At 44.5% G+C, this 24,153-nt stretch overlaps 5 protein-coding genes across 7 annotated transcripts; 2 read left to right on the plus strand and 3 right to left on the minus strand.

The window, feature by feature from the left end:
- Positions 1-1,299: 1,299 nt before the first annotated feature.
- On the minus strand, positions 1,300-8,216 carry lta4h (leukotriene A4 hydrolase). Its single transcript, XM_029162660.3, has 19 exons — positions 8,006-8,216; positions 7,000-7,130; positions 6,802-6,922; positions 4,587-4,655; positions 4,342-4,446; positions 4,012-4,064; positions 3,863-3,935; positions 3,651-3,791; positions 3,549-3,572; positions 3,395-3,465; positions 2,943-3,054; positions 2,724-2,868; positions 2,544-2,647; positions 2,407-2,477; positions 2,249-2,303; positions 2,084-2,179; positions 1,924-2,006; positions 1,748-1,852; positions 1,300-1,661 (listed from the first exon to the last, which is right to left on the minus strand). Exons 1-19 carry the CDS (start codon positions 8,150-8,152, stop codon positions 1,523-1,525), a joined length of 1,845 nt encoding a protein of 614 aa, XP_029018493.1. The 5' UTR covers positions 8,153-8,216; the 3' UTR covers positions 1,300-1,522.
- Positions 8,217-8,506: 290 nt separating this feature from the next.
- dennd6b (DENN/MADD domain containing 6B) lies at positions 8,507-13,342 on the plus strand. The gene is made up of 20 exons (XM_029162661.3): positions 8,507-8,805; positions 9,193-9,231; positions 9,316-9,358; positions 9,429-9,538; positions 9,701-9,781; positions 9,859-9,964; positions 10,041-10,120; positions 10,218-10,280; positions 10,370-10,425; positions 10,534-10,656; positions 11,074-11,169; positions 11,327-11,421; positions 11,542-11,607; positions 11,681-11,745; positions 11,828-11,917; positions 12,080-12,133; positions 12,205-12,314; positions 12,389-12,491; positions 12,570-12,644; positions 12,962-13,342. Exons 1-20 carry the CDS (start codon positions 8,674-8,676, stop codon positions 13,082-13,084), a joined length of 1,710 nt encoding a protein of 569 aa, XP_029018494.3. The 5' UTR covers positions 8,507-8,673; the 3' UTR covers positions 13,085-13,342.
- Positions 13,343-13,736: 394 nt separating this feature from the next.
- On the minus strand, positions 13,737-17,224 carry gcc1 (GRIP and coiled-coil domain containing 1). 3 transcript variants are annotated; one of them, XM_029162667.3, is made up of 4 exons: positions 16,983-17,224; positions 16,335-16,774; positions 15,564-16,220; positions 13,737-15,426 (listed from the first exon to the last, which is right to left on the minus strand). In XM_029162667.3, exons 2-4 carry the CDS (start codon positions 16,710-16,712, stop codon positions 14,167-14,169), a joined length of 2,295 nt encoding a protein of 764 aa, XP_029018500.1. In that variant the 5' UTR covers positions 16,713-16,774; positions 16,983-17,224; the 3' UTR covers positions 13,737-14,166. The 3 variants fall into 3 exon arrangements, with proteins under 3 accessions (XP_029018500.1, XP_029018501.1, XP_055367845.1); XM_029162668.3 differs by having other exon boundaries at positions 16,335-16,805; XM_055511870.1 differs by having other exon boundaries at positions 16,335-17,224.
- Positions 17,225-17,565: 341 nt separating this feature from the next.
- On the plus strand, positions 17,566-21,172 carry LOC114862403 (ADP-ribosylation factor 4). Its single transcript, XM_029162669.3, has 6 exons — positions 17,566-17,808; positions 18,181-18,261; positions 18,794-18,903; positions 19,564-19,635; positions 20,105-20,230; positions 20,641-21,172. Exons 1-6 carry the CDS (start codon positions 17,742-17,744, stop codon positions 20,725-20,727), a joined length of 543 nt encoding a protein of 180 aa, XP_029018502.1. The 5' UTR covers positions 17,566-17,741; the 3' UTR covers positions 20,728-21,172.
- Positions 21,173-22,881: 1,709 nt separating this feature from the next.
- Positions 22,882-24,008, minus strand: lamtor4 (late endosomal/lysosomal adaptor, MAPK and MTOR activator 4). The gene is made up of 4 exons (XM_029162671.3): positions 23,874-24,008; positions 23,608-23,691; positions 23,149-23,266; positions 22,882-23,068 (listed from the first exon to the last, which is right to left on the minus strand). The coding sequence occupies exons 1-4, from the start codon at positions 23,874-23,876 to the stop codon at positions 22,971-22,973; spliced, it is 303 nt and encodes a 100-aa protein (XP_029018504.1). The 5' UTR covers positions 23,877-24,008; the 3' UTR covers positions 22,882-22,970.
- Between the last annotated feature and the right edge of the window lie 145 nt (positions 24,009-24,153).

Genomic DNA, 24,153 nt, shown 5'->3' on the forward strand with positions numbered 1-24,153 from the left:
GTCCAAGTTTATGTTTAATGGCTGAAATTCAGGTTATTATCAGGAAGCTAATGGGTTGATGTTATCGCTCATGCTTGTTGGGGTGAGCTTTGTCCTGGAGCAGCAGGTCCATTCTTAATCAGCAGGTTAGAGTCAAGTCTCATACTGATACAGACTCGCTAATGTACCTTGAACTCAACTGAACAGAGCAAGAAGTGGTTAGCTGAAATCGTTACACTGTGTAACCATTTCATCCTTTCTACACTTCCCGTCTAGTCCTTCCTCTTGAACAACTGTTCTTGCTGTTTGTCAATGCAGTCAGTCAACTGAACCATAAATAGGAGGCTGAGCTGAGCACTGGGGCCCTCCTGGATCCAGTCTGTTCAGCCTCAGGTCTAACATGTGTTCTGTCCTACAACTGCTGTGTATGTCATGATGTACCTGAACCGCCTTAATAAGAGGGACCAGAACAGGAAGTTCAGAGTTGATCAGCAGAAGGTCTGTTGCTGCCCAGACTGTAAATTAAAGAACCCTCATCAAACCTGCTGGCACCACATTAAGTTATAGAACAGGATAAAATGTCCTGAACAAGTTGTTGAGCTCGACTTGGAACCAGGTGAAGGTGAGTCATCTGGCATTTCACTCAAAGTTTGAATGGGGGAGTTTTGGTGTGAGGCCTGAGCTTTCTGTTGCTTCATTCTGTTTTTCAGGATAAATGCTGGCAGCACATCTTGGAGACTTTGGACTGGTGTGTGTGAATGTGACACGTGGTGAACGCTGTCCTCAAACCCAGAGTTCCCCACTTCAGTTCCTCTGATTATTTTGGTGTCATGGTCCCATTCCAGTCATGATTCTGCCTGCAGCTGCTTGCTTACACTGCAGTCTGTGTGCAGTAAGTCGCATGATGAGGCAGATGGACGCACACCCTGAGGCTGATTCTGCTCCAGTGTTCCAACGTTTCATTGGCTTTTTATTTATAGCTGTGTAATTAATTATATAAAATCTTTGTATACAGGTTATGTTGTAGGGTGTTCTTGCTAAATAGATCATTTATATTTAAAACCAAATTAACTTGCATGTTCTCTTCTTATGAAAGCGTCCCCACTTCTTGCCATGTGAAGTCCATCTGACATTAGTTCGGCTTCTCCCCATAGGACTGGACGCTGCAGTGAGGACTCGTTACTGGAAGGTGATTTAAACCCTAAATATCTTGGCTGAGTCTTTAACTGTCTTGAGAAAGAAAGAATGTTTCAAAAATGTTCACCCTCAAAGGCTACAGAACCAGATATTATGAACTAATGCTTAACTCATTAAGACACATTCACAGAGAAGCCTTTTATTTTCCATTAGTAACGTTGTTTATAAAGCTCTTTATGAAGATCAATAAAAAGACATTCCCATTGTCTCAGGTTCAATGGTAAAAATTAGACTGTTTAGATCATACTTTATTTTTTAAAAAGTGCCCTGAGATGTAAATTCCGAACACAAACAGAAGAAGCCAAAGGTGAAACCAATGACCTGGAACCAAAGGTTCCGTTGCTTGTTACAGACTGGATTTGGAACCGGCTTCCACCTTGAGGTCCTTGGCAACAAGTCCAGCAGTGACCGGGTGCATCGCGCCTCGATGAGCCAGAAACAGTCGAACCGCTTCGTCGCGGTACTTTTCAAAGTTAAACACCTCTCTGGAAGTTTCACAGACATGTGAGTCAAGCAAAAGATCCAACAGCAGAATCTGCTCAGAACTGCTTCGTAAAGCCAATAAACACACCTGAACAGGGGCCTCGTAAACTTCATCCTTCCTTGTTCTGTTGCCATCTTCAGCGCCAAGGGAACCGCTTCCTCCCACTTGGACCGAACACACAGCCTCAGCCACCTGCAGAGGACAAGGACCAATCAGGACAGGGTCCGAGGAGGCCCAAAGAAGACGTACAGAACGAGTCTTACCTGAAGCGGATTTCTGAGTTCATGCAGCTGTTTAGACCATAGGCCTCTTGCATGGCCTTCACGTGAGTCACAGGGAGAGGAGTCTGAAACAACACAGCCGCTGTCAGAGCACTGGACTGTGGTGAGGCACAGTGAACAGTTCTGGGCTCAAGAGATTTACCTCCTGCAGCAGCAAGGACAGGAACTCAATGAGCTGGTGAGATGACAAAGCCTTGACATCAGATTCCTTGAAACTGCTCAGGTCCTCGTCTTTTGCCTGAGGGACAGGGGCACGGGTTTCACATGTTCACCAATGAAAGGGCTGGTGAGCAGGCTCAGGTCTTACCTTGATCCATCTCTGAGTCAGAGCGATGCAGGCGTCTGCCAGAGTGGTATCGTACCTGAAACAAAGACTCGTGTGAGAGTTTACCTACATGGTCACCTGGGTCCGCAGATCTATGATTGTTCGTTTTAAAGCACAGGTGTCATATATGACCCACTTACTGAGGCTTGACAGGAGGCATCCCAGGAGTGAACATCCAGGCGTTCCAGTCCACCTTGTTCAGCACGTCCACCTGAGAACATGTGGCAAAGGTCAGACACGAAAACCAAAACGCCTCCATCAGTTTCCAGTTTCTCACCTTGTCTTTGAAGTACGTGAACAGGTAGTTCTTCCACTCCTCCGTAGTGACGCTGCTGTAAGCGAACAGCTGGATGTACGACTTCACAAACCCCATGAACACCTCTTAGGGACACGGACCAAATAAACAAAGCAAACTAAACATTCAGATGAGGCTTCTCCTGATGTAAAGAGGTGTTACCTGGGCCGCCCAGCAGCTCCTCCAGGTAATACAGCAGAGCAAAGCCTTTCTCATAGGGCACAGAGGAAAAGGCATCATCAGGGTTAACGTCCTGCAGACTGGGAACCAGGTTCGTCAGCGGGTTGTTGGCTCCAAAAGTGTTCACCTGAGACACAACGAACAATGAGTTGAAAGACCAAGACTATTTAAAAGGGCAAAGAACACAAGTGGAGTACTCACAGAGTCCTGGAGATCCTTCCAGCCCCCGATAGCTTTAAACTGCCTGAACTGTTCGCTCTCCATGCACCTGCCAATCATCCTCTCCAGGTAAACAGTGTGGCCCTCATTCAACCTGGGCATGAGACAAGCTCAGTTAACACCAGTGTCTGACCAAGGGGGATTCAGGATATGCGTGAGACTGGACGTGATAAGGGCCAATGCGTTTAGATTCTGGTGGAAAGGCTTTGATTTGTGTTGGACACATGTCAGGACTCAACCTGCTGAGAGCGCTGTATTTGTAGGTTAGTTGGTCCCTGCAATCCTCCCCGCTCAGATTTAGGGTCTGACACGTAATGTAAAAAACTTTAACTAAGCTAGCTCAACCCGCAGGGTCAGGCTGAGGCCAGTGAGTTTGGCGTCTTGTGACAGGCAGCGCCCACACTGCGAAGAAAGGCTACAGATGCAGAGCGTACCAGAAGTGCTCCCAGGTCTTGTTGGTCACCAGATTACCCGTCCAGCTGTGAGAGATCTCATGAGCGATCACCTGAAGGATGATCAACAGGTCAGCATCATTAAAGATTTGTCATAAGACGGACGTGTGCACAGGCTGAGCAGGGTTGTACTCACGTTGGACAGAGACTTGTCTCCTGCCTGTAAACACAAAAACAGCTGATTACAGCCCACCAAGCGTCTGAAGATCACTACGTGTCAGTGAAGGTGTGTTTGTACCAGCAGGGTGGGCGTAGCGAAGGTCAGACAGGGGTTCTCCATTCCTCCGTAGGGGAAAGATGGAGGCAGAACCAGGATGTCATACTGACCCCAAACATAGGGTCCAGCCAGATCCTCGGCAGTCTTCAACATGGTCTCTGTCTGTCACACAAACAGTCAGCCCCCCAACATTCTGATTCCACACAGAAAAACCAGACGACTGACTGACGTACCTCAGAGAATTCGAATGCTGCTTTATCCACATATTCTTTTTCAGACCAGACTCTGGACCTCGGCCCGATCTCCCTGCCAGCCAATCAGAACTCTGTTTACCTGCTGAGCCCAACATGGTGATGTCATAAACAGCTGAGACAGACCATACCTGCTCTCCAGAGCTCCGACCACTATGGCTATCAGGTAGGAAGGCATGGCCACCTAAGAACAGAAGCAAGCGCTCAGATTTCTGTGTGGTGATGAAGAATTCAACTGACCAAACCAGTGTCGCGATCAATTATTCTTTAAACAAGTGAACTTTCTGCTGACTAATAGACCTGAAGTTCCAGGTTTTTTTTGTTCTGCTGCCTGAGTCAGACTTGAGGTTCAATCATTTGTTGGTTTCAAATGACAGCAAGCTGTGAAACTCCCTCACAATCCCTCCGTCAGGATCATGTGACTGCCATGGTCATGTAAATCAGCAGCAGGGGACACCTACCGGCTGCCTGAACCTGTAGATGATGCGGTTGTTGTCCTGGGGATCCACTTCCTGTCCGTCCCTCACTGCGCTCATCACGGCAACCAGCTCCTTTGGAACGGACACCTGAGACATGGATTGGCACAGTTTGTAAGAATGAATGTGATTCAGTGCCATCAATGTGCTAATGGAAGAATTTACACCAATGTCTCAACAGGCTAATCACAAACAGTTCCAGTAATGGTCTGATCAGCAGCCCATGTTACCTGAGCATAGTAGGTGTGTTTGACAGACGGGCTGTCCTGGCAGGGGACCATACTCCTGCAGTGATGAGCCTGGGACCAAATGAGAATGATGCTTTTAAGTGAGCAGGCCTTTGGAAATCTGTGTGAAACGTCCTAGCATATACAGGTGCTGGTGATATATTTGGAATGTCTTCAAAAAGCTATTTCATTAATTTCATTCAAAAAGTGAAACCTTTATAATATATTCATTCATTACTCAGACTAATATTTTTTGTGATGATTATAACTGACAACTAACGAAAACCCCAAATTCAGTATCTCAGATAATTTGAATATTACTTAATACCAATACAAAGAAAGGATTTTCAGAAATCTTGGCCAACTAAAAAGTATAAACATGAAAGGTAGGAAGAATGTCAGCACTCAGTACGTAGTTGTGGCTGCGTTTTGCCTGAATCACTGCAGCAAAGTGGCGTGGCATGGAGTGGATAAGTCTGTGGCACTGCTCAGGTGTTATGAGACCCCTCCGATAGCGGCCTTCATCTTTTCTGCATTGTTGGCTCTGGCATATTGCATCTTCCTCCTCACAATACCCCATAGGTTTTCTATAGGGTTATTGTCAGGTTAAAAACCACACAATGGGGACACCATGGCAGGTAGTGGTAGTTTTTGCACTATGTGCAGGTGCCAAGTCCTGTTGGACAATGAAATCTACATCTCCATGAAGTTGGTCAGCAGCAGGAAGCATGAAGTGTTCTAAAGCTTCTTGGTATATGGCTGTGTTGACCTTTGACCTCAGAAAACACAGTGGACCAACCCCAGCAGATGACACAGCACCCCAAACCATTAGTGACTGGAAACCATAAACTGGACCTCAAGCAGCATGGATTCTGTGACTCTCCTCCCTTTCTCCAGAATCTGGGACCCTGATTTCCAAAGGAAATTCACCAGAGACATAACTTCGTGGCAGTCCAGCCCTTTTTGGCTTCAGCCCAGATGCTTCTGACACGGTTGTTGACACAAGGAATGCAACAGCTCAAACCCATGTCTTCATACGTCTGTGCGTAGTCGTTCTTGAAGCACTGACTGCAGCTGCAGTCCACTCTTTGTGAATCTCCCCCACATTTTTAAAATGGATTTCTTTCCCAATCCTCTCCAGGCTGCAGTTATCCCTATTGCTTGTCCACTTCTTTCCACCACGTCTTTCCCTTTGCCTCTCTCTCGATGTGCTTGGACACAGAGCTCTGAACAGCCAACCTCTTCTGCAATGACCTTCGGTGTCTTGCCTCCTTGTGCAAGGTGTCGAAGGTCGTCTTTTGGACAACTGTCCAGTCAGCAGTCTTCCCCATGATTGTGTAGCATACAGAGCTAGACAGAGACCATTTAGAGGCATTTGCAGGTGTTTTGAGTTAAATAGCTGATTAGAGTGTGGCACCAGGCGTCTTCAATATTGAACCTCTTCAATAAGTGAACTGAATTTTGGGTTTTCATCAGTTGCTGAATATAATATAGAAGTTTCACTTTTTGAATGGAATTAGTGAAAGAAATCACGTTTTTGATGATATTCCAGTTATGACCTTCACCTGTACATAAATATTCTGCAATGTTGAAATGAGTGAAGACAGATTACAGCACTAAAACTTTAACCACATTAGACCAAGCAGCCATTTTTCCACGAATGATTAGTAATGAATATTCAGAAAACCTTTGCTTAATGACTTTACTGATGGATGTTTTCTGTGAAGACTTTGAAAAAGACAAAATCTGTGATGTGATTGTTAACAATACCAGACAATGCTGGAAAAACACTAAACACTCAAGTTCAGGACACGTGACCAAATCTTTATGTCCAAATTGTGGTTCTGTGAAACCAAAGCTGGTCAGAAGTTTAGAACCAGAGTCGGTTTCTGGACAATTACTGCAGCAAAACACCAGAATCGTCTTTTATTGGGACAAAACAACTGTGTTGCAAAAGTAAAACTGGTAAAAACAGGAAGTTTGGGGGGAAGAAGTGAAGCAATGTGTTACCTCAATTTTAACGGACGTGACCTGTGAAGGTCTTACTTCAGTAATAAGCCCTAATGTCCTATTTAAATGTTACAAGCGCTCCAACGCCTTCATTCCACAGCTAGTTCAGCATTTAGCTGCAGCTGTGCTAGAGACTTTACATTGTTACATAGACAAAGGAAAGTGACCTGTTCAGCAAGTCATTCACAAAAGACAACCACTCAGGTACCTGACACTGGCTGAACAGGTACGGATGCTTCTTCCCAGCCGTCTGTTCTGGCGTGAGCCACTGCAGCGCCGATGCAGACGGAGAGGTCTCGTAGGACACAGTCACGATCACATGCTGTCCCCTGGTTGGTCACACACACAGCCATTCTGTTTTATTTGGAATAGATGGAACGTAACTAAAGTGGCCAGGTAAGCTCACCTGGAGATGTCAAAGGGCAAAGTGATGTCCAGCGGTGTCCCCTTGAAGCCATGTCTAGGACCCAGACTGAAGTGTGCTGGCTGTCCATTTGCTAAGACCGATGCAACCTTCAGGTCTCTGGTGTCCAATGTCTGCAGCAGGTAAAATCTGAATGTTACTTAGCGGTTCTGACATTGATGTGGGACCAGCTGGGTCGGCACCGAGGGCCAGAGGCTGCCGTTCAAGAGTTCCCTGCTCTACTGTACTAAATACCATTAATTATTCATTACACTAAATATCTTCTACTATATATCTTGAATCTTTTCCTGATCCAAGTCTGGAAAAGTCAATTAAAATACTGATTGATTTATTGAAATAGCATTAACATAACATTTCCATAAAACTATCATCCAATAAAAATCCAGAACACTTGACACAAGTCCTTTGGTAATGTGTACTATTTTGTATGGTGTGTGTGTGGGTGTGTGTGTGTGTGCGCGCGCATGTATATACTACTCCATAAATGCTGCTCAGGCTCATAAACTGTTACACTCTGTCAATTCAAAGTTCACGACGACTCGGACTTAAGATTCAGTCTGAACTGTATTTAAAAAGCACAACATTTAAAAGGTTTCTCAAAACGGTTTCGCTTACAAAAAAAGTTAAAGAAATTGGAAGATACAATTTTAATTTTTAGTTTTGCAACATAAAAAGACCAGAGCCACAGAGAAGCTGGACATTATTCCCACTTATTCATTAGTCTGTTTTATTATCACTGCTATTGTGATCATAAGAGGCTGCGTGACTCGTTTACATATAAAATAATAAACTTTCTGGTGACTTGAATTAAAATTATTTTCTTTTCAGTTATTACTCTAAAAACTGTGTTTTACAGGCAGAGTTCTGACCATCACGTTCCGGACTGACCCAAAAACCACAGCGCAAAATAACGGGACCTAATAAATGCACTCCACTGATTGAACGAGGCGTTAGCTTCGAGGCTAACAGAGGACCAGGCTAACGTTACCAGAGAGGAGAACCGGTCCACCAGAGCCTCCACGGTTATCTCCACCTTGGCCCGGATCACATGCCTGTCGAAGTCCAGGTGCAGGGACAGGTTCAGGTGTCTGGTGACACAGCTGGTGAAGGATGAGAATGAGCACGGGTCGGACATGATTCCAGATCCGGTGTGAGCCGAGACACTAACCCGGCCGAGCCTCAGCCGTAGTTAAGTACCGGAACATGCTGCACTCACATCCGGCACCGGTCTCTTCACAATAAATCAGCTGACCGCAAGAGGGCTTTTACTTTGAAGTCTTGAACATAACGTAAACTTATTTTAATAGATCAAAGCCTGAAACTATATCAGAGTAGCTAAAGTGGACAAACAAAAATAAATTGATAATATGTTCCGGATCCACTGCTTGTGTCGGTGCAGTCGGAGATGTCCAGATGCCAGCGCTACTTGTGTGTTTGTTCTTCACCTGATGGAACAGTTGCAGGGTGTGGTTTCGTGTTTGTTGACCGTTCACTACGGTGTAAGTTCTTCTCTCCGCTCCCTGCGGTCTCGCCATCAGCTGCAGCGCCTTCGGCTTCCAGCAGGGGGGGCCCTCTGCCAGGGTATTGTGTCCCGGGGAGCGTGATGGAGGACCGGTGGCACACCGCATCAAGTTCTGGAGGTCCGATCCAGTTGTGATGGACCCGTTCGAGGGCTCCGCTTCTCCCCGACATGAAGAGGGCAGCTGTTGCCCGTGGGCCCGATTCTCATCCTGGCTAGAGTGTGTTTGTGTCGTGACGTTCGACCTGGAGCTCGGACAGGCCATAGAGGTATGTTGGATTAGCATCATTAGCTTCGGCACCAATAAGTGACCAGTAGCTGATCAGAACGCACGGTTCGACGTTAATTGGGCAGGCGTGAGCTCGTCTCTGTCACAGCAGCTGAACGGCAGGCCGTCTAAATCGGTTCCCCGCTGGAGCGTCTCGTCCAGCCGGACACAATGACACGAGACACGAGGATGGAGCTTTTATCACAGGCTGATACTGAATAACTCACTCTAAACAAAACGCAAGTTTTCTGTCTGTTCACACCGTGACAGTGCAGTCACAGTGTGAACAGTTGATTAACTATCTGCTGAACTTCTCAACTACCTGCTGTGAACTGATCTTCTGGGATTTCAGTGTCTTGATTTGGTTTGACTGTTCATTGCTTTGCAGCTGGTGTATCCTCAGGATGTGAGACTTACCGAGAAAGAGGTAGTTTCATTTATTTTCCTCTCACTTTCACTGATTCTGTCTATTGGTTTGGTTGTTCACTGTCATCAATGGTTTGTTCTCCAGAAAAGCAGCATCTGCTACCTGTCCTTCCCTGATTCCTACTCAGGTATGTATTCACTTGGAGATCAGAGGCAGGGGGTCAGAGGTCAGAAGTCATATAGGCTGTTGTTTCCCAGGATGCCTTGGGGACACGCAGTTCAGCTTCAGACTGCGTCAGTCAGTTGGTCGCAGAACGTCCAGGTTCACTGATGATGCTTACAACAGAGATGCTCCCATCACCCTGCAGGTGAGTTCACCTGGTTACCTCACCCTGACACCATGGGGGGTGAGTTCACCTGGTTACCTCACCCTGACACCATGGGGGGGGTCACCTGGTTACCTCACCCTGACCCTGCCGGGGTTAAATGTTTGTGGGTTAATTCTGAAAACGTCATTTCCTCGTCCTCAGAGAGAAACGTCCCATTTCTTCGGTTTCGTCTACTTCAGGCAAGTCAAAGACGTTTCTGTGAAGAGGGGATACTTTCAGAAGGTAGCTACCTGTTCTCCGGTTTGCTGTTTCCCGGTGTGAGCCTGGGCCTCACAGGTGTGATCATGTGAACGTTTCAGTCTTTGGTGCTGGTGTCCCGGTTCCCATACACTCACCTCTTCCAGTCTCTTCTTCACATCATTGCTCCGGAGTTCTTTGAGAAGCTGGAGCCGTGTCTTGAAGCAGGTGATGTTGTTGTGCTTGCGTCTTCATAACCGTGGTCCCTTCAGAAGTTTCCAGCCTGACTGTTTTCTCCTGACAGTGTGTAATGAGATCGACCAGTGGCCTTTGCCCGTACCTGGCCTGACCCTGAACCTGCCGTTGATGGGTGCCGTCTTACAAGTGAGTCAACTGTATGGTTGTGGTATGTGTTGGACAGTGTTTGAACTCCAGCACAACTGACTAAACCACGTTCTGAAAATCTGTTCTCATTATTAAGGTGAGGATTCCATCAAAAAGCGACAAACCTGGAGGAAGTCCTGTTCGACAAACGACCAGAGAGGTCAGAGACTTCACTTCCTCTTTCTTTTTCCTTCACTCTTTTATTCTGGCTAATGCAGATTATTATGGTTGGTGTTTTTGTTGGGTCAGAACCTGCTGCCGGCTCCAACTGTGCTGCCCACTATTCATGAAGTGGACCTGTTCAAGTCAGTCCTAAGTTCTGGTTCCTATTACGTTTGTTGATGCCTGTTTATTTGCTCCTGCTTTTGATTTAGTTCACTTCCACTTAACTGGGATCTCCCACCATGTCTAAGGTGTTTTCAGTCGGTCCTGGTCCACCTGCAGATGCTTTGGGAGCTCATGTTACTCGGGGAACCAGTGGTTGTCATGGCTCCATCTCCCACTGTCTCCTCGGAGACCGTGCTGGCACTCGTTGGGTAATGGTCAACCTCTACTGTATGTCCAAACACTCAGCCTTCTACATGAATCATTAGTCTTTTTACTTTTGAATATTTTTTTTCATCAGTTTTATTCACGTTCAAAACCACGTCCACTGTCTGACATAAAGGATAATCTTTAATTGAACTGAGGATTTCCACCTCATTGATCCTTTATCCAAATCCAAAATTGGTTTCATTTGGAACATAAAGTTAGTTAATAAAAATAGTGAATAAAAAACTGAAATTAACAAATCTTCAAATTTAGTTTAAATATTAAATAAAAAAATTTTGGATGATGTCACCACACGTTTTTTACTTTTAACACAGTTTGCTGCCGCTACTTGAACTGGGTTTTAAATCATAATGAATTTGTTTGTGAGCTGTGGTTGCCATGGTAACGTTGTGTCTCTACAGTGCCATCACTCCTCTGAAGTTCTGCTGCGACTTTCGGCCTTATTTCACAATTCACGACAGTGAGTTCAGAGAGTACACCACCAGGACCCAGGCGCCGTGAGTCCTTATTAAGATGTGATTTATCTGTAAACCCATTCTAGAAGACAGACCTTCAGTTCTCATTGGTCTCTTAGTCTGAAGTGAAAACAAAAGTAAAAGTTTGATCTTAAGCCTAAGCACAGCAGCTTCATCATTTTACCTTGTTTCCCTTCAGACCCAACGTTGTCCTTGGAGTCACCAACCCATTCTTTATCAAGACTTTTCAAACGTGGCCTCACATTGTCAGACTGGGGGAGATTAGGATGGCAGGTAGGAAAGCCTGCCCTTTGATGTGTTTAAGCGTCATCCATACTAATTTTACATGACTCAAAACATTTGTACTCAACATCTTCATGTCTGAAACAGATTATTTCTACTGTTCACTTCTAGGTGATTTACCAAAACAGGTGAAGGTGAAGAAACTTTCCAAACTGAAAACTCTAGACACCAAGCCAGGTAACCAGACACCAGACAGGCCAGGATCCAGAAACCTGTTTGTTTGTTCATTGAACTTTGCTTCTGTGCGCAGGAATCTACACATCGTACAGAACGTTTCTACATAAAGACAAGATTCTGATTAAACGACTGCTGAAGGTGAACTATCAGTTTAATACCAGACTCCACATTAACCCATGAACAGCCCACAAACCGGTTCTGGATGTGTCTTTACAACCAGGGCTTCCAGAGGAGGAGGCCATCCGAGGTTCAGAGCGTCATCCTGAGGAGACATTTGTTAGAGCTCACTCAGAGCTTCATTATCCCTCTGGTGAGAAAGCTGCCGACCGGTCTGTAGTGACATCAGGGAGGGTACCTGCGTCAGGACGGAGAACTAGATGAAACAGGAGATTGTTTGAGTGTGAATATGAGCATTGTTAGGTCACGAGGTTAGAGGGTGTTAACAAGGTTAACCCTGTGTGTTGCTTGCCAGGAGCGGTATATGGCGAGCCTGATGCCTCTGCAGAGGTCTGTGACTCCTTGGAAGGTAAACAGGGAGTAGAACGTGGCAGTTTCCTGTGGCTTGTTCTGAATCTGTAACGTTGTATGTGTTTACAGACGCCTCCTCACATTCGACCCTTCAGTCAGGATGAGTTCATGGCCACTCTGGGTCACACCGGCCCTCAGCTCACCTCAGTGCTCAAAGGTGATTGGGTGGGATTGTACAGGTGAGTCACTCTAGTATTTTTTTGTATTTTTTTTTTGTTGTCGTGTTCAGCTGAAAATATTTTTCACGGGACAGGAAGTTCTTCAGGTCTCCAAATTTTGATGGATGGTATCGCCACCGACACAAAGAGATGACTCAGAAACTGGAGAGTCTTCACCTGGAGGTCATCTGTGATGCTGTGAGTCAGTTGATCTCAAAATTCAAACATGTAAGTAGCAATCTCCAGCCATGAAGTATCTGGGTGTTCTGCCTGCAGGACCTGCTGGGATGGACCAGAGACAAGTCTGAAGTAGAAATCGTGGATTTGATTCTCAAGCTCAGAGAGAAACTGGTGAGAAATAAAATATTGTGCTAAGAGTAAAAGGTTTTGCTTTTGAAATAAAAGGATTTTATTTTAAATACAATATGTTGACATAAGGATTAGAAAGACACTTTTTTTTTAAACACTAAAATGTTAATAGTGATGCTGCAACTACTGTATACGTTTGAAGCTCAAAGAACAAAGTCACTGTCATTAGCAAGAGAACTGAAAATTTTATCTCACATGTTTTGTTTCTGTGAATTTATTCTAATAATTATATTTACTCACTTATTTTTAATATAATTTCTGTCTCAAGTTGTTTCAACACAGGAAGTTGTGTTTTTCAGAATAAAGCCCGTCGACAGCAGCTGCAGGTGAAGGATGGAGTGATGGACAAACTTGATGGATTCATAAAATCCACCATTGGTTCGCTGCCTGAAGACCTGCAGACTGTTCTCAGCTCTCGCTGACGAACACCAAAAATACTGTTTCATCATTATTTCAAAATGTTGCAGCTACTGATGATAGAAACAGACATGAACCTGAGACTAATACAGACATTTAGCTTTCCTTTCATTACTAAGGTATAATTGTTTTGTTTAACTTCTCTCGATGCAACTCACTCGATGTCTCATCCTAAATTATGTATTCCTTTCCTGACAACTGAGTTCATAGTTTCATGTTTTGACTATTAGGAAAATAAAAGTTGTTGTATAGAAAAAGTCTCAGTGATGAAACACAATAGTCTCCATTTGTTCTCATCTTAATCTTGTACAGGCTTGTGATGGGTCCTGGGAGGCCCCTCCGATCAGCTACTAGTGTATGTGTGTGCTTGCTCGTTCTTCAAAGAAATTCTCATTTCTTTGAAGGCCTGTTTGAGGGTTTAGATGTGATATTAGGGCTGAGGCTAGAATTGAGTTTTGGTTCAAATCAGAGCAAGGGTTAGACATCCGGCTTTAGTTGTGATGGTTAGGCTTAAGGTAAGGGGCTAGGGAAGACATTATGTCAATGGAGGTCCTCACTTCCATGTAAGTACAAGTGTGTGTGTGTGTGTGTGTGTGTGTGTGTGAGTGTGAGAGAGAGAGAGAGTGACACCGAATCAAAAATTCAAAGTCAGCATGATGGCATTAATACCTTACAAATTGTATTTTGAAAAGCACAAATCTTCTAAACCAGGTTACCAGGTTGTTTCATTCTGATATTAAATGTATAAAGTGACTTTAAATCAGGATAAAATACTTTAATTTCAAAAATAAACATGAACCTCAACATTTGCTCATTTGTTATATCAGAAGCCGCATTTATAATAAAGGAAACAATCTTATTGTAATTGATGTCAGAAGAACAGTGGTTACAGTTACTGGATCCGTACATCTTCATTTCACAACCTCTAAGCCTTAGTTAAAGTTGGAATAATTAAAATTTGTACATTTCCATTTCCCGATTATTGACTTGACTGACTTTCAGAAGCATAACCAGCAACAACCAACTCATGTTCATTTTGTGTGTGCTGGTTTTTGGAGTTGTGACTGTAGAGGACATGGCCGCTGCTTTACCTCTTGCTATTCATCCACCACGTCGCCCCCTGCTGTTTCACAACCTGATGTTTTTCCTGTGGGCTGAAGTGCAGAATGGTGAGGATGGCTGTGAGGGTCTGCTGCCTCCCGCTGGTGTCCTGCAGCGTCAGGAACTTGTAGATGATGTTCTTCAGATACTCCATGTTGGCTCCCTCTCTGCTCTGGTCTCGGAGCAGTTTGTCAAGTCGTACTCTCAGCTCTGTCAGCTCCTCATCGTGCCGCTCTGCATTAGCAATGAGTCGGGCCTGCAGCTGGTGCAGATCATCCTCCAACCGGTTCTTCTGACGCCGAAGCCCACCCACCTCCACCTCCTTCCTGGCCAGCTGCTCGGCGTACAGCAGCAGCGTGGGCTCTGTGTTGGTGGCCCGTTGCAGGGCCTGGCTGACCGTGTCGGCCTCTGTCTCGGGGACAGACTCGCACTCTGCTCCGGCTGTCCGGTCACAGTCGTTGCTGAAGTTGAGTGCAACAGCTCGCAGCCTCTCCAGCTCCTGGTCCTTCTCATCCAGCAGCGCCATGGTTCTCTCTCTCTGTTTGTGCAGCTCAGCCTCCAGTCGCAGCAGCTCATCACGGTGCAGCACATCGGCCCGCTCCACATCCTGACGGTGGCTCTGCTGCAGTGCCACCACCTGCTGCTGCCACTCCTCCAGCTCTTTGCGGTGACGGGTCTCTGTCTCATCGCTCTGGATCCGGAGGTTGATGTACTTTTCCTTGAGCTCGGCCAGCTGGTCCCGAACATCCTCCAGCTCCTTGGCCTGGCAGCCATCTTTAGTGTTCTTGTTCTTCAGAACCACTTGCGCTCGTACTTTGTAGCGCTCAAACTCGTCCTTCAGCTGCCGCAGCTCCTGCTGGTACTTCAGGACTGAGGCTTTGTCCTCACCTAGCTCAGAGTCCACCAGAGTGTGGAGGTTCTGGTCCTGGCTCCTTTGAGCCGCCAGCAGCAGCAGCTTCTTTATCTTGTTCAGCTTCTCCTTTAGCACGCTAATGTCCAGCTGCGAGTCATCTAGGCCCAGCTCGGAGGTCGACTTGCTGGATGCAGCAACAGCCAGATTTTTGTTCTCCGTGTCTAGCTGCAGGATCCGGTCTCTGAGTCTCTGAGCTGTCTGCTGGTCACGCTGACGCACCTTCTCGCATGAACCCAGCAGCTCTGACAGTTCAGAGACCCGCTGCTCCAGACCTGCAACTCTCATCTCTGCAGCCTGTGCACGCTCACATGCACGCTCCTCTGAGTCACAGGCCTAAAATACACAAGAAATACACAAGAGTTGAGATCGGAAAATATATATATAAATATATATATATATAACCTGAACACAGAACATTTGTTGGCTGAACCTGGGTTTAGTTAGCACAGTCCTGGTCTTCCGGGACTTACCTTCTTGGTCTCATTGTAGATCTGCTGCTGAAAGTGTTCTTTCAGTTCTGTCAGTTCTCGCTCCAGGTCTTTCACTCTGGGATCTGGTTTCTTTCGTTCTTCCTCAGCTGCCTGCAGCCTCCTCTTTAACAGGTCTCTCTCCTCCTTCATCTGACTCAGGTGAGCTTCAGACTCCGCTCCGCGATCCACCGCCTGTGATGTCATCAGCAGCGCTGCGGTGGCATCCTGCAGGCGGAGCTCAGCGTCCTGATGCAGATCCCGCTCCTGCTGCAGGATCCTTTGCAGCTCGCGCAGTTGCTGGACATGATCTCCCTGCTCCTGCTCCCTCTCATGCTGCTGTGTGATGATGCGAGCACGACTTTCGGTGAGCTGCTGTTGTAGGGCGCAGAGCTCAACCTCGTGCTGGGTCATCAAGGTGACTAGACGTTCCTGTAGCTCCTCCACCTCCTGCTTCAGCTGCCGTTTGTCGGCCTGGAAACTCGCCTCCATCCGAGACTTCTCCTGTGTCACGGTGGCCAGAGCACCGGTGACCGTGCTCAGTTGGTTTTTCAGCTGGGCAAGCCGACGCTCTGGTTCTGTGCCAGTTGAGGACATGGCCTGAGGTTCCACCCCCACTCCACTGCTCTGAGAACCAGTAGTGACCTCCAACCTTAAGGCCTGCAGGAAGAAAGACCAGCCTGTGGTTTATTTGGTTTGTGATTTATTTCTATGGTGTCATTTAAATGTTTTGCATTTAATTCTATAAATTTCTGGGTCCAGTCTTAAACTTACCATTGAGCTGGGCTTCACAGCTGCTTCTCCCGAGTCTTCCTCAGACTGATCCCCTTTGCAGGTCTCACTAGAGGTGTCTACAGATGCTGCTGTGTCCACACTGTCCTCGCTGTACTGGGAGCAGTGGTCGTCTGTCAGGTCTAGGGCACTGGTGGGAAGGGGCATATCCTGCGAGCTCATGTCCACCTCCTGGGTCACAGTCAGAACCTTCAGACTGGCCTCAAGAGCCTCCTTCTCCTTCAGAAGACTTTTGTAGGCCCGGACCATGTCCTTTAAACGGGTTTGGTACTGAATCAGCTGCTTTTTCTGGGACTCAATAGTGTCAACCAGCTCCTTCCTGCTGGGACCGCCTCCAAAACTCATCCCGAACTTCTCCATGACTCTGGTGGTCTGTGTTCTATAGTCGACTAGGATCAGGATTAGGGCTGTTTCATCTGGAACTGATCATGACAGCGGGGTACCCTTTACCCACTTGAAGCCAAATATTAAGTATTAATATTATTATCACTCCAGTTAATCGTTTATGTTTTGGTTTGTCCTGAACGCTATGGCAAGCACTTCAGCAAAAGGTTAAAACACATTTAACATTAACTGAACAAAACTAGTCTAACCAGCGTTTAAGCTGTTTGAACCGCCACGGAGAATTACCTGCTTTGTCCGCTGGCACACGGTCCGAGACAAAACATTCGGCTCAGTGAGCTCGAAACAAATTGGGAAATGCAGATTTTTAAAGTCGTTTCATCAGAATGTCAGAAAATATGAAAAACATGTTAAAGTTTTATTCACAGTTTATGTTGTCCGTGGACAATCGCCATGTTGGACTGAACCGGAACTGAGAGGGGGCGGGAATGAGCTGCGGCGTTCACACGCTCAGGATTTTCTACAACCCCTTGTACAACTCATTGAGAAATTTACCTAAATTATTATTTTAATAACCAGTTCTGATTCTGTTAGTGAATCATAATGCCCTCCCTCGGTTTCCATACTTGTGCACCCATAAACGTGAATACTTTTCCTCTCGACTGACTTGTATTTGTCTGATGATGTATTTACTACTAGTGCACTCAGCCAGACGGGGTGAAGCTAACATTCACACGAGCTAAAGTGTGCAGCGCTCCAAAAAACACCAGTTAATCAACGCTACCTTGCAAACACGATCACCGAGTCTACAAGCTCCCAGCAGGTGGAGAATGCGTCTCTGTTTTCTGTTAATAAAGTTTGTCGAAGCAGTGACGTCATTTATTCCGCGTTGGCCTGGACGTGGCACCGAGGCGGAGCTGCGCCCACTCCTGCTTCTCGCTGATCTTCCTCCGCTCTGTCCCTTGCGCTGTCCGAACAAATCGTCGGACATTCTGTACTTTCAGGTTTTTAATCCTCCCGCCAAGGAACCGGAACATTATAACCAGAATGGGTCTTACTATATCGTCACTGTTCTCTAAGTTTTTTGGGAAGAAGCAGATGCGGATCCTGATGGGTAAGCGCTGCGGCTAGGCTAACTAGCTGCACGTTAACCGGCTGGGAGCCGGTAGCGGGTAAAACCCATGATGTACTAGCTTAGTTATATAGACACTAGTGTAGCTCTTTTGTGTTACAGTTAAAATGTCTGTGTTGGTTGAACATCAACTTTGAGTTTAACAGAAAATGGTTAATCAACAGCTAGCACAGTTAGCCCTCAGATGCTAGCGCTCTGAGCTCTCAAACTCACCGAGCTGTTGAAACTGTCAGGACCAAAACGGCATTTTTACGAAATTATAGAATATTTGTTTTACTTTTAATTCGATGTTTGAACTGTGAGTCTGGAACTGTTGTCTAAAGTCAGTTTGTTACGTTTTCTTTTCTCTTTCAGTGGGTTTAGACGCAGCTGGAAAAACGACGATCCTGTACAAACTGAAGCTCGGAGAGATTGTCACCACCATCCCCACTATCGGTAAACTACCAGTCATCATAGTGGAACAGTCAGTAACACGATTATTGATAACTAAACGTTGGACCTGTATCTGTATTTAGAAATGACATGCTTGGTACAGTGTATTTAAAAACATTGTGAAACTGTTTTCTTTTTTATTAACGAATTAGATTCCCAGCTACATCAGTCTAACCAATGGTCCAATGTGGACATACGCTACTTATAAACTAGTGAGCATATACATGTATTTCTAACAGTCAAGGTATGTGAGTAACGAGGAAAACCACACACGTACCATATACATTTCATTCTGATTGATTCTGAACAGTTTTCTTAGTTTGTGGAAACAGAAACTGCTCTAAAATGTCTGGATTTGTTTCTCCCAACCGGACCCAAATATAGATCGTGTTCCATCAGAACATATACTGTACAGACATTTTTTTAGGTATTTGTCAATGCAGGAGAACAGGACTAGGCTAGATTCAGTGCTTAGAGCCTGGTTCTGGGTTACTTTGATAGAGGACCAGTAAATAATTTGTTGTTTGTGCTGCAGGTTTCAATGTGGAAACGGTCGAATACAAAAACATCTGCTTCACAGTCTGGGATGTCGGTGGTCAGGACAAGATCAGACCTCTGTGGAGACATTATTTCCAGAACACACAGGTACTGAACTAGGACACCCTAGCCAGAGCACTGAGCACATTAGCAATGAGAAGCCCCACACTAGCACAGGAAACATCAAGCAGACAGAAAATCTTGACCCAACACACAAGCACATTCACTGACTTGGTCCAGCTATAGAAACTTCAATCATATGTGGAACACATTTTATTGTATTTGTTTCGGTTCCATCATCTGGATCATGGTTCTGTTGGTCTTAGTGGCAAAGAGACATGAAAAACTTTCTTAATAAACTAGAAACGATTTCTGTTCATCTATGAATTTAATTGTCATAGAAACAACAGAGTCTTGAGTGTTGTCATAAATATAACCTACAGTATATGTGCATTTTACTTTTTTAATGAATTACTCTAATAATGGCTTTCTTATAATTTTTATAATTCTAATAAGAATTATTATTAGTTTTATTTTTTGTTGTTGTTGCTTTTGTTGTTATCCAAAACAATTTGCCAGCCGCTGATCCACATTTGTGTCATTGTGATCAATCAGTAACACATCATTCATGTAACTTTAGTTAGTGGGAGTAAGATGAAAGGAAAAAGGTTTGACAGCGGACCTATGAACTTATCATTTAGTTGACCTTTGACCCCAGAAGTTGAGTGTATGCAGACAATGGTAACCTTTGCTGTGCTTCTTGACCAGGGTCTGATCTTTGTGGTTGACAGTAATGATAGAGAGCGAGTAGCTGAATCAGCAGAGGAACTTTCCAAGATGGTGAGAGACATTTTTATTTCATGTATTTTCTACTGTTGTCACGGCCCGAAAGTGTTATAGATTTAATGGTTAAAAAGTCATTGCTTGGTGTTAACAATTTAATATTTAATGCATTTATTCAAACTGACCGCTGTCCTTGTTTTTATGTGAGGACATGTCGGTAAAACACACAAGCTTAAAAGATTTGGTGACCTGTTCCTGTTGTACCTGTTTGGGAACACAAAATGACATAGATCACCTGGAGCACAACAAGAATTTAAATTACCTTTCCTCACATCATAGTTGGTGTGTAATAGAAATCCAAGAAGACCATAGGGTTTTTCTTCATTTCAGGTCCAAGTACAAGAAACAAAAGCAGAAAATGTTTGATCTGAAACTGTTTGCGTCAAACTCTTATTAGTATTAGGGTTATTGCGTGTTCTCTTCTCTCTGATCTATGATGTCATTAATCAGAGGATTCTCTCTGCAGATCCAGGAAGACGAGCTAAAGGATGCTGTTCTTCTGGTGTTTGCTAACAAACAGGATCTTCCAAACGCAATGGGAGTCAGTGAACTCACCGACAAACTGGGTTTGCACAGCCTGCGCAGCAGAACTGTAAGGACAAGTCCTCATCACTGCAGTCTTATTAAATTCTGTTAATAACCAAACTAACTATGTTAGCAGGATAAACAAACCTGTTCAATGCTGTGCTCTTATTTTGAGTACAGATACGTTTAATCACCTAATAGTCACAACTGTCCACAGCCTTACTCTAATCTCAGATCATTAATTACTATGTTGGCTCAGCACGTTTTATTCTGAAAATACTTTTCTAAATTGAGCAGACTGAAAAAAATATGATCAATGTTCATTAAACCTTATATTTCTAAGTCACTGAGATGTTTAATTACAAAAGAGACAATGTACTAATTATCTGAAGTGTCCAGGTGTGTTTCACACAAAAACAAACATAAGAATGCAGAGTTATTTTTATTTGTGTCTCATCGTGTTGTTTTTCTCCTCAGTGGCACGTCCAGGCCACTTGTGCCACTCAGGGTACAGGTCTGTATGAAGGTCTGGACTGGCTGTCCAACGAGCTGGCGAAACGTTAGACCACAAGAAAAGTGTCAGGAAGCAGCAAATGATGTCACTGAGTGATGACATCGTGTACAAACTGAAGAGGAGGAAAACGAAGTGGCATTTTACAGAACTGTTCCCTTTTCTTTTTTTTTAAGTTATAAATGTGTCTGTAGAAGGAAGTGATGTCATGGACTCTGAGCTCACCTTGATTTCCCTTCCCTTCTTCTGTTCTTGCAGGTGTTAGGTCTGTTTTGTTTTTCTTTTAATCAGCATGTTTTAACTCTGAATCACATGAAAGGAAGTGGAATGGGAGGGCAGGGCTTACAATTGATGACAGTTACCTGTGGGTGGGGTTCAGGACAGGTGACAGGTACCTGTGACAACTCATTCCAGAGCCTGAGGCCTCGTTATTTCCTCATTAATGTGAAGAAGAAATGGAGACAATGATGCAATAAAGGTTTTTCTGTTTGACACTTATGCTTTTTGATTAGTTAATTATTCACAATTTTGCTTTTGCTGAGGGTGTTCAGAATAAGAATGACTTAATATTGTCATGATAAGAAAAATAACTTTTTTTAAATTTCATTCCGATTCAAATTGAACTACTAAACTATTTAAAAAATTAAGCGTATGTTTGGCAGTTATTTGTGAGACCACAGGACGTGGATTTAGTGGAACATTAAATAAATAAATTCCCCACTTGCCCCTTCCTTGGAGCGGTCTTAATTCTACAAGCTTAGGATCTGCTGGAGCCACTCTCCTGGAGTTACAGCCCCCAGTGTTCCTATTATCACGGGTACCACTTGTGCCCTCACCCTCCATATCTTCTCCATCTCTTCTTTTAGCCCTTGGTACTTGGTACCTTCCTGTGCTCCTTCTTCCTGATGTTGCTATTACCTGGGATTGCTACATCTATCACTACAGGCCTTCTTTCTTGTTTGTCCGCCACTATGTTGGGTCCTGCTGTTATGTGGACTGTTTCAGTGGCATCTTTGCACAGCCTGCACCTTGGGGCCTGTGTGGTATGGTAGATCCCAGCCTCTATTATTCCACTACTCAAAGCCTGCTGCTAGGTGCCTCTGATCTGTCTTTCAATCCAGCTTTGTCCAGTCTCTGGTAGGATGTGTCGTCTTCTATCTGCCGGTGGTACATGTCGTGCAAGGGTTTGTCCTTCCATGAGGGTTCCTCCTCTGGTTTCTGCTGCCTGGGGTATTCACTAAGCACGTCATCTGTTGGGGCCATCTTCCTGATGTATTCATGAAGCTTAGTTGTTTCATCCTGGATGGTGGCTTTGACGCTCACTAATCCTCGGCCTCCTTCCTTCCGCTTAGCGTACAGTCTCAGGGTGCTGGATTTGAGGTGAAACCGTCAATGCATTGTAAGGAGTTTTCATCTCCACTTGTGGCCGACAGGGTACCTGATGATGGGAGGGCAAAGGTGTTGATAGCCCAGACTTCCCATTCAGCTGACTCTTCAGGACATGCCTTACCCTTTGGAGTCACTTAGCAGATTACAAGGTATTTGTAGCTACCCTCCACATCTGCTATCTTGCCTTCTGGTAGTTCTATCCCCTCAGTTCTAACTACCTTTCCTCTATTTGCTACCATCCGACCACACTTATCCAGTCCAAATGGCATTCAGATGTCTTGGCTGTATATCCTGGTGGTATGTATCAGCTCTCGGGATACAGCTTGATCCATGTCATCCATGTAGAGGAGGTGGCTGATGGTTGTGCTATTCTGTAGCTGATATCCATAACTAGTCATGGTGATGATCTGGCGGAGAGGGTTTAGGCCAATGCAGAACAGCGGCAGCATCTCCTTGGTATATGCAGCATTTCATATTGACTTGGGCAGTTGGCCTCTAGGGTTGTTTTCCACTTCCCAATTGAGTTCTGGAAGGAGGTTCTTAAGAGTCTATTGTATTGTGTTTATAAACTGATACGGGAAAAAAATACCTTCACAGTTGTAACTATTACAATAACCTGTTCACATGAAAGACTGTGGGTCTAACTGGGTCGTGATCCGTGCTACTGAATGGTTTGTTTTTTTAATCTTGAATTAGTAGAATTAGTAAACAAAGTAGGTTCTATTTGACAGGTGAGGTTTAGGGTAACGGAGGACCTAGACGGTTTTTATTTTTTTAAAAATTAATTTTAGTTCAAAGTGTTAAAATATGTTATGGACTTTGTAGTAAATACCAAACCTTTATTGACTTAAATAAACAGAACACATTTAACAGAAAGTTATGATGAACCGTTGACTGCATCTGTCTGTCACACGTTGATTGGTTCATGTTGGTTGTTATGACGTTTCACAACAAACACTTTCTGCCCAGAAACTGTCACTGTGTAGGCAAAATCCTCCAGAATCACTGAGAACAGAAACAGAGGCACAGGTGATTCCCATGTTATTCTGAGCATGTCTACGTTTTACTTGCACACGATGCAGTACCTGACATTCGTTTGAACCAGGGATCGGCTGATCCAGGTAACCTGAAGCGACATGCCGTTCGAACCATCTGCATCATTACGCCTGCTGTGTGTTCATCATTCTCCAGCTCACCTGCAGACTGGACAGGTCCAGAGTTCAAAGGTAAGTCCTAATGTAAAGGTCTTCAATTATATCATTTCCATTTAAAATTCCCACCTACGAAAACATAGATCAAGACTTAGATAATTGTTGATAATTGACCAATAAAATATGCGTCAGTCATATTATGTCAGTGTAGACATATTTCCATGCTTCTGTCTGCATGAACACTACACCAGGCACCAGCAGAAGATGTCAGGAGGAGCCAGGAACAAATTCGGGCTTCTTGCCATGAAATGAAATATTGGAATTGCTTACCGTAGTGAAAAAAATATTCAGTTAGTGTGAACTGTGTTTCAAAAATGAATAATAATGACTTACAGCCAGAACGCCGTCCTCGCTAATAACCAGGTAACCGAGCTGATCTGGGATCCGCTCCAGACCCGCCGTTAGAGCCGCAGTCGTCTAAAAAGCACAGGATAGGTGAAGCTAACAGCTAATGACAAGAAGCAAAATAATCTGAAGCTAACAGCTAATCACATGTAGCAGAAGAGTTTTAAGATAACAACCAACCACAAGTAACAGAAACGCATGAAGCTAAAAAAGCTAACAGAATTTAAAAAACAAAAATAAAATAATTAGCTCACCATTCTCTGCTTGCCTTGTTTTTACTGTAACTCAGTTGCATTTCCGGTTTTCTTGCGACTTTCACGTGACTGTTAAGGCGTTTGAGTTCTGCCGGATATTACGCAATTATATAAGTGGCTCGCGTGTTTCAACGTTTATTTGGTTTATAATCCGTTAAAATAATCATTTGCTGTTTTCCACTCAAGAGAGAATTATTGTTACAAAATGCATTGTCTTATACACGATGTTTAATGAAATGTAATTCAAACTTTTAAGACTTACACAGCTAAGAACTATAGT

This window comes from Betta splendens, chromosome 9, assembly GCF_900634795.4.
Source record: "Betta splendens chromosome 9, fBetSpl5.4, whole genome shotgun sequence".
In the NCBI taxonomy this organism is placed as follows: Eukaryota; Metazoa; Chordata; class Actinopteri; order Anabantiformes; family Osphronemidae; genus Betta; species Betta splendens.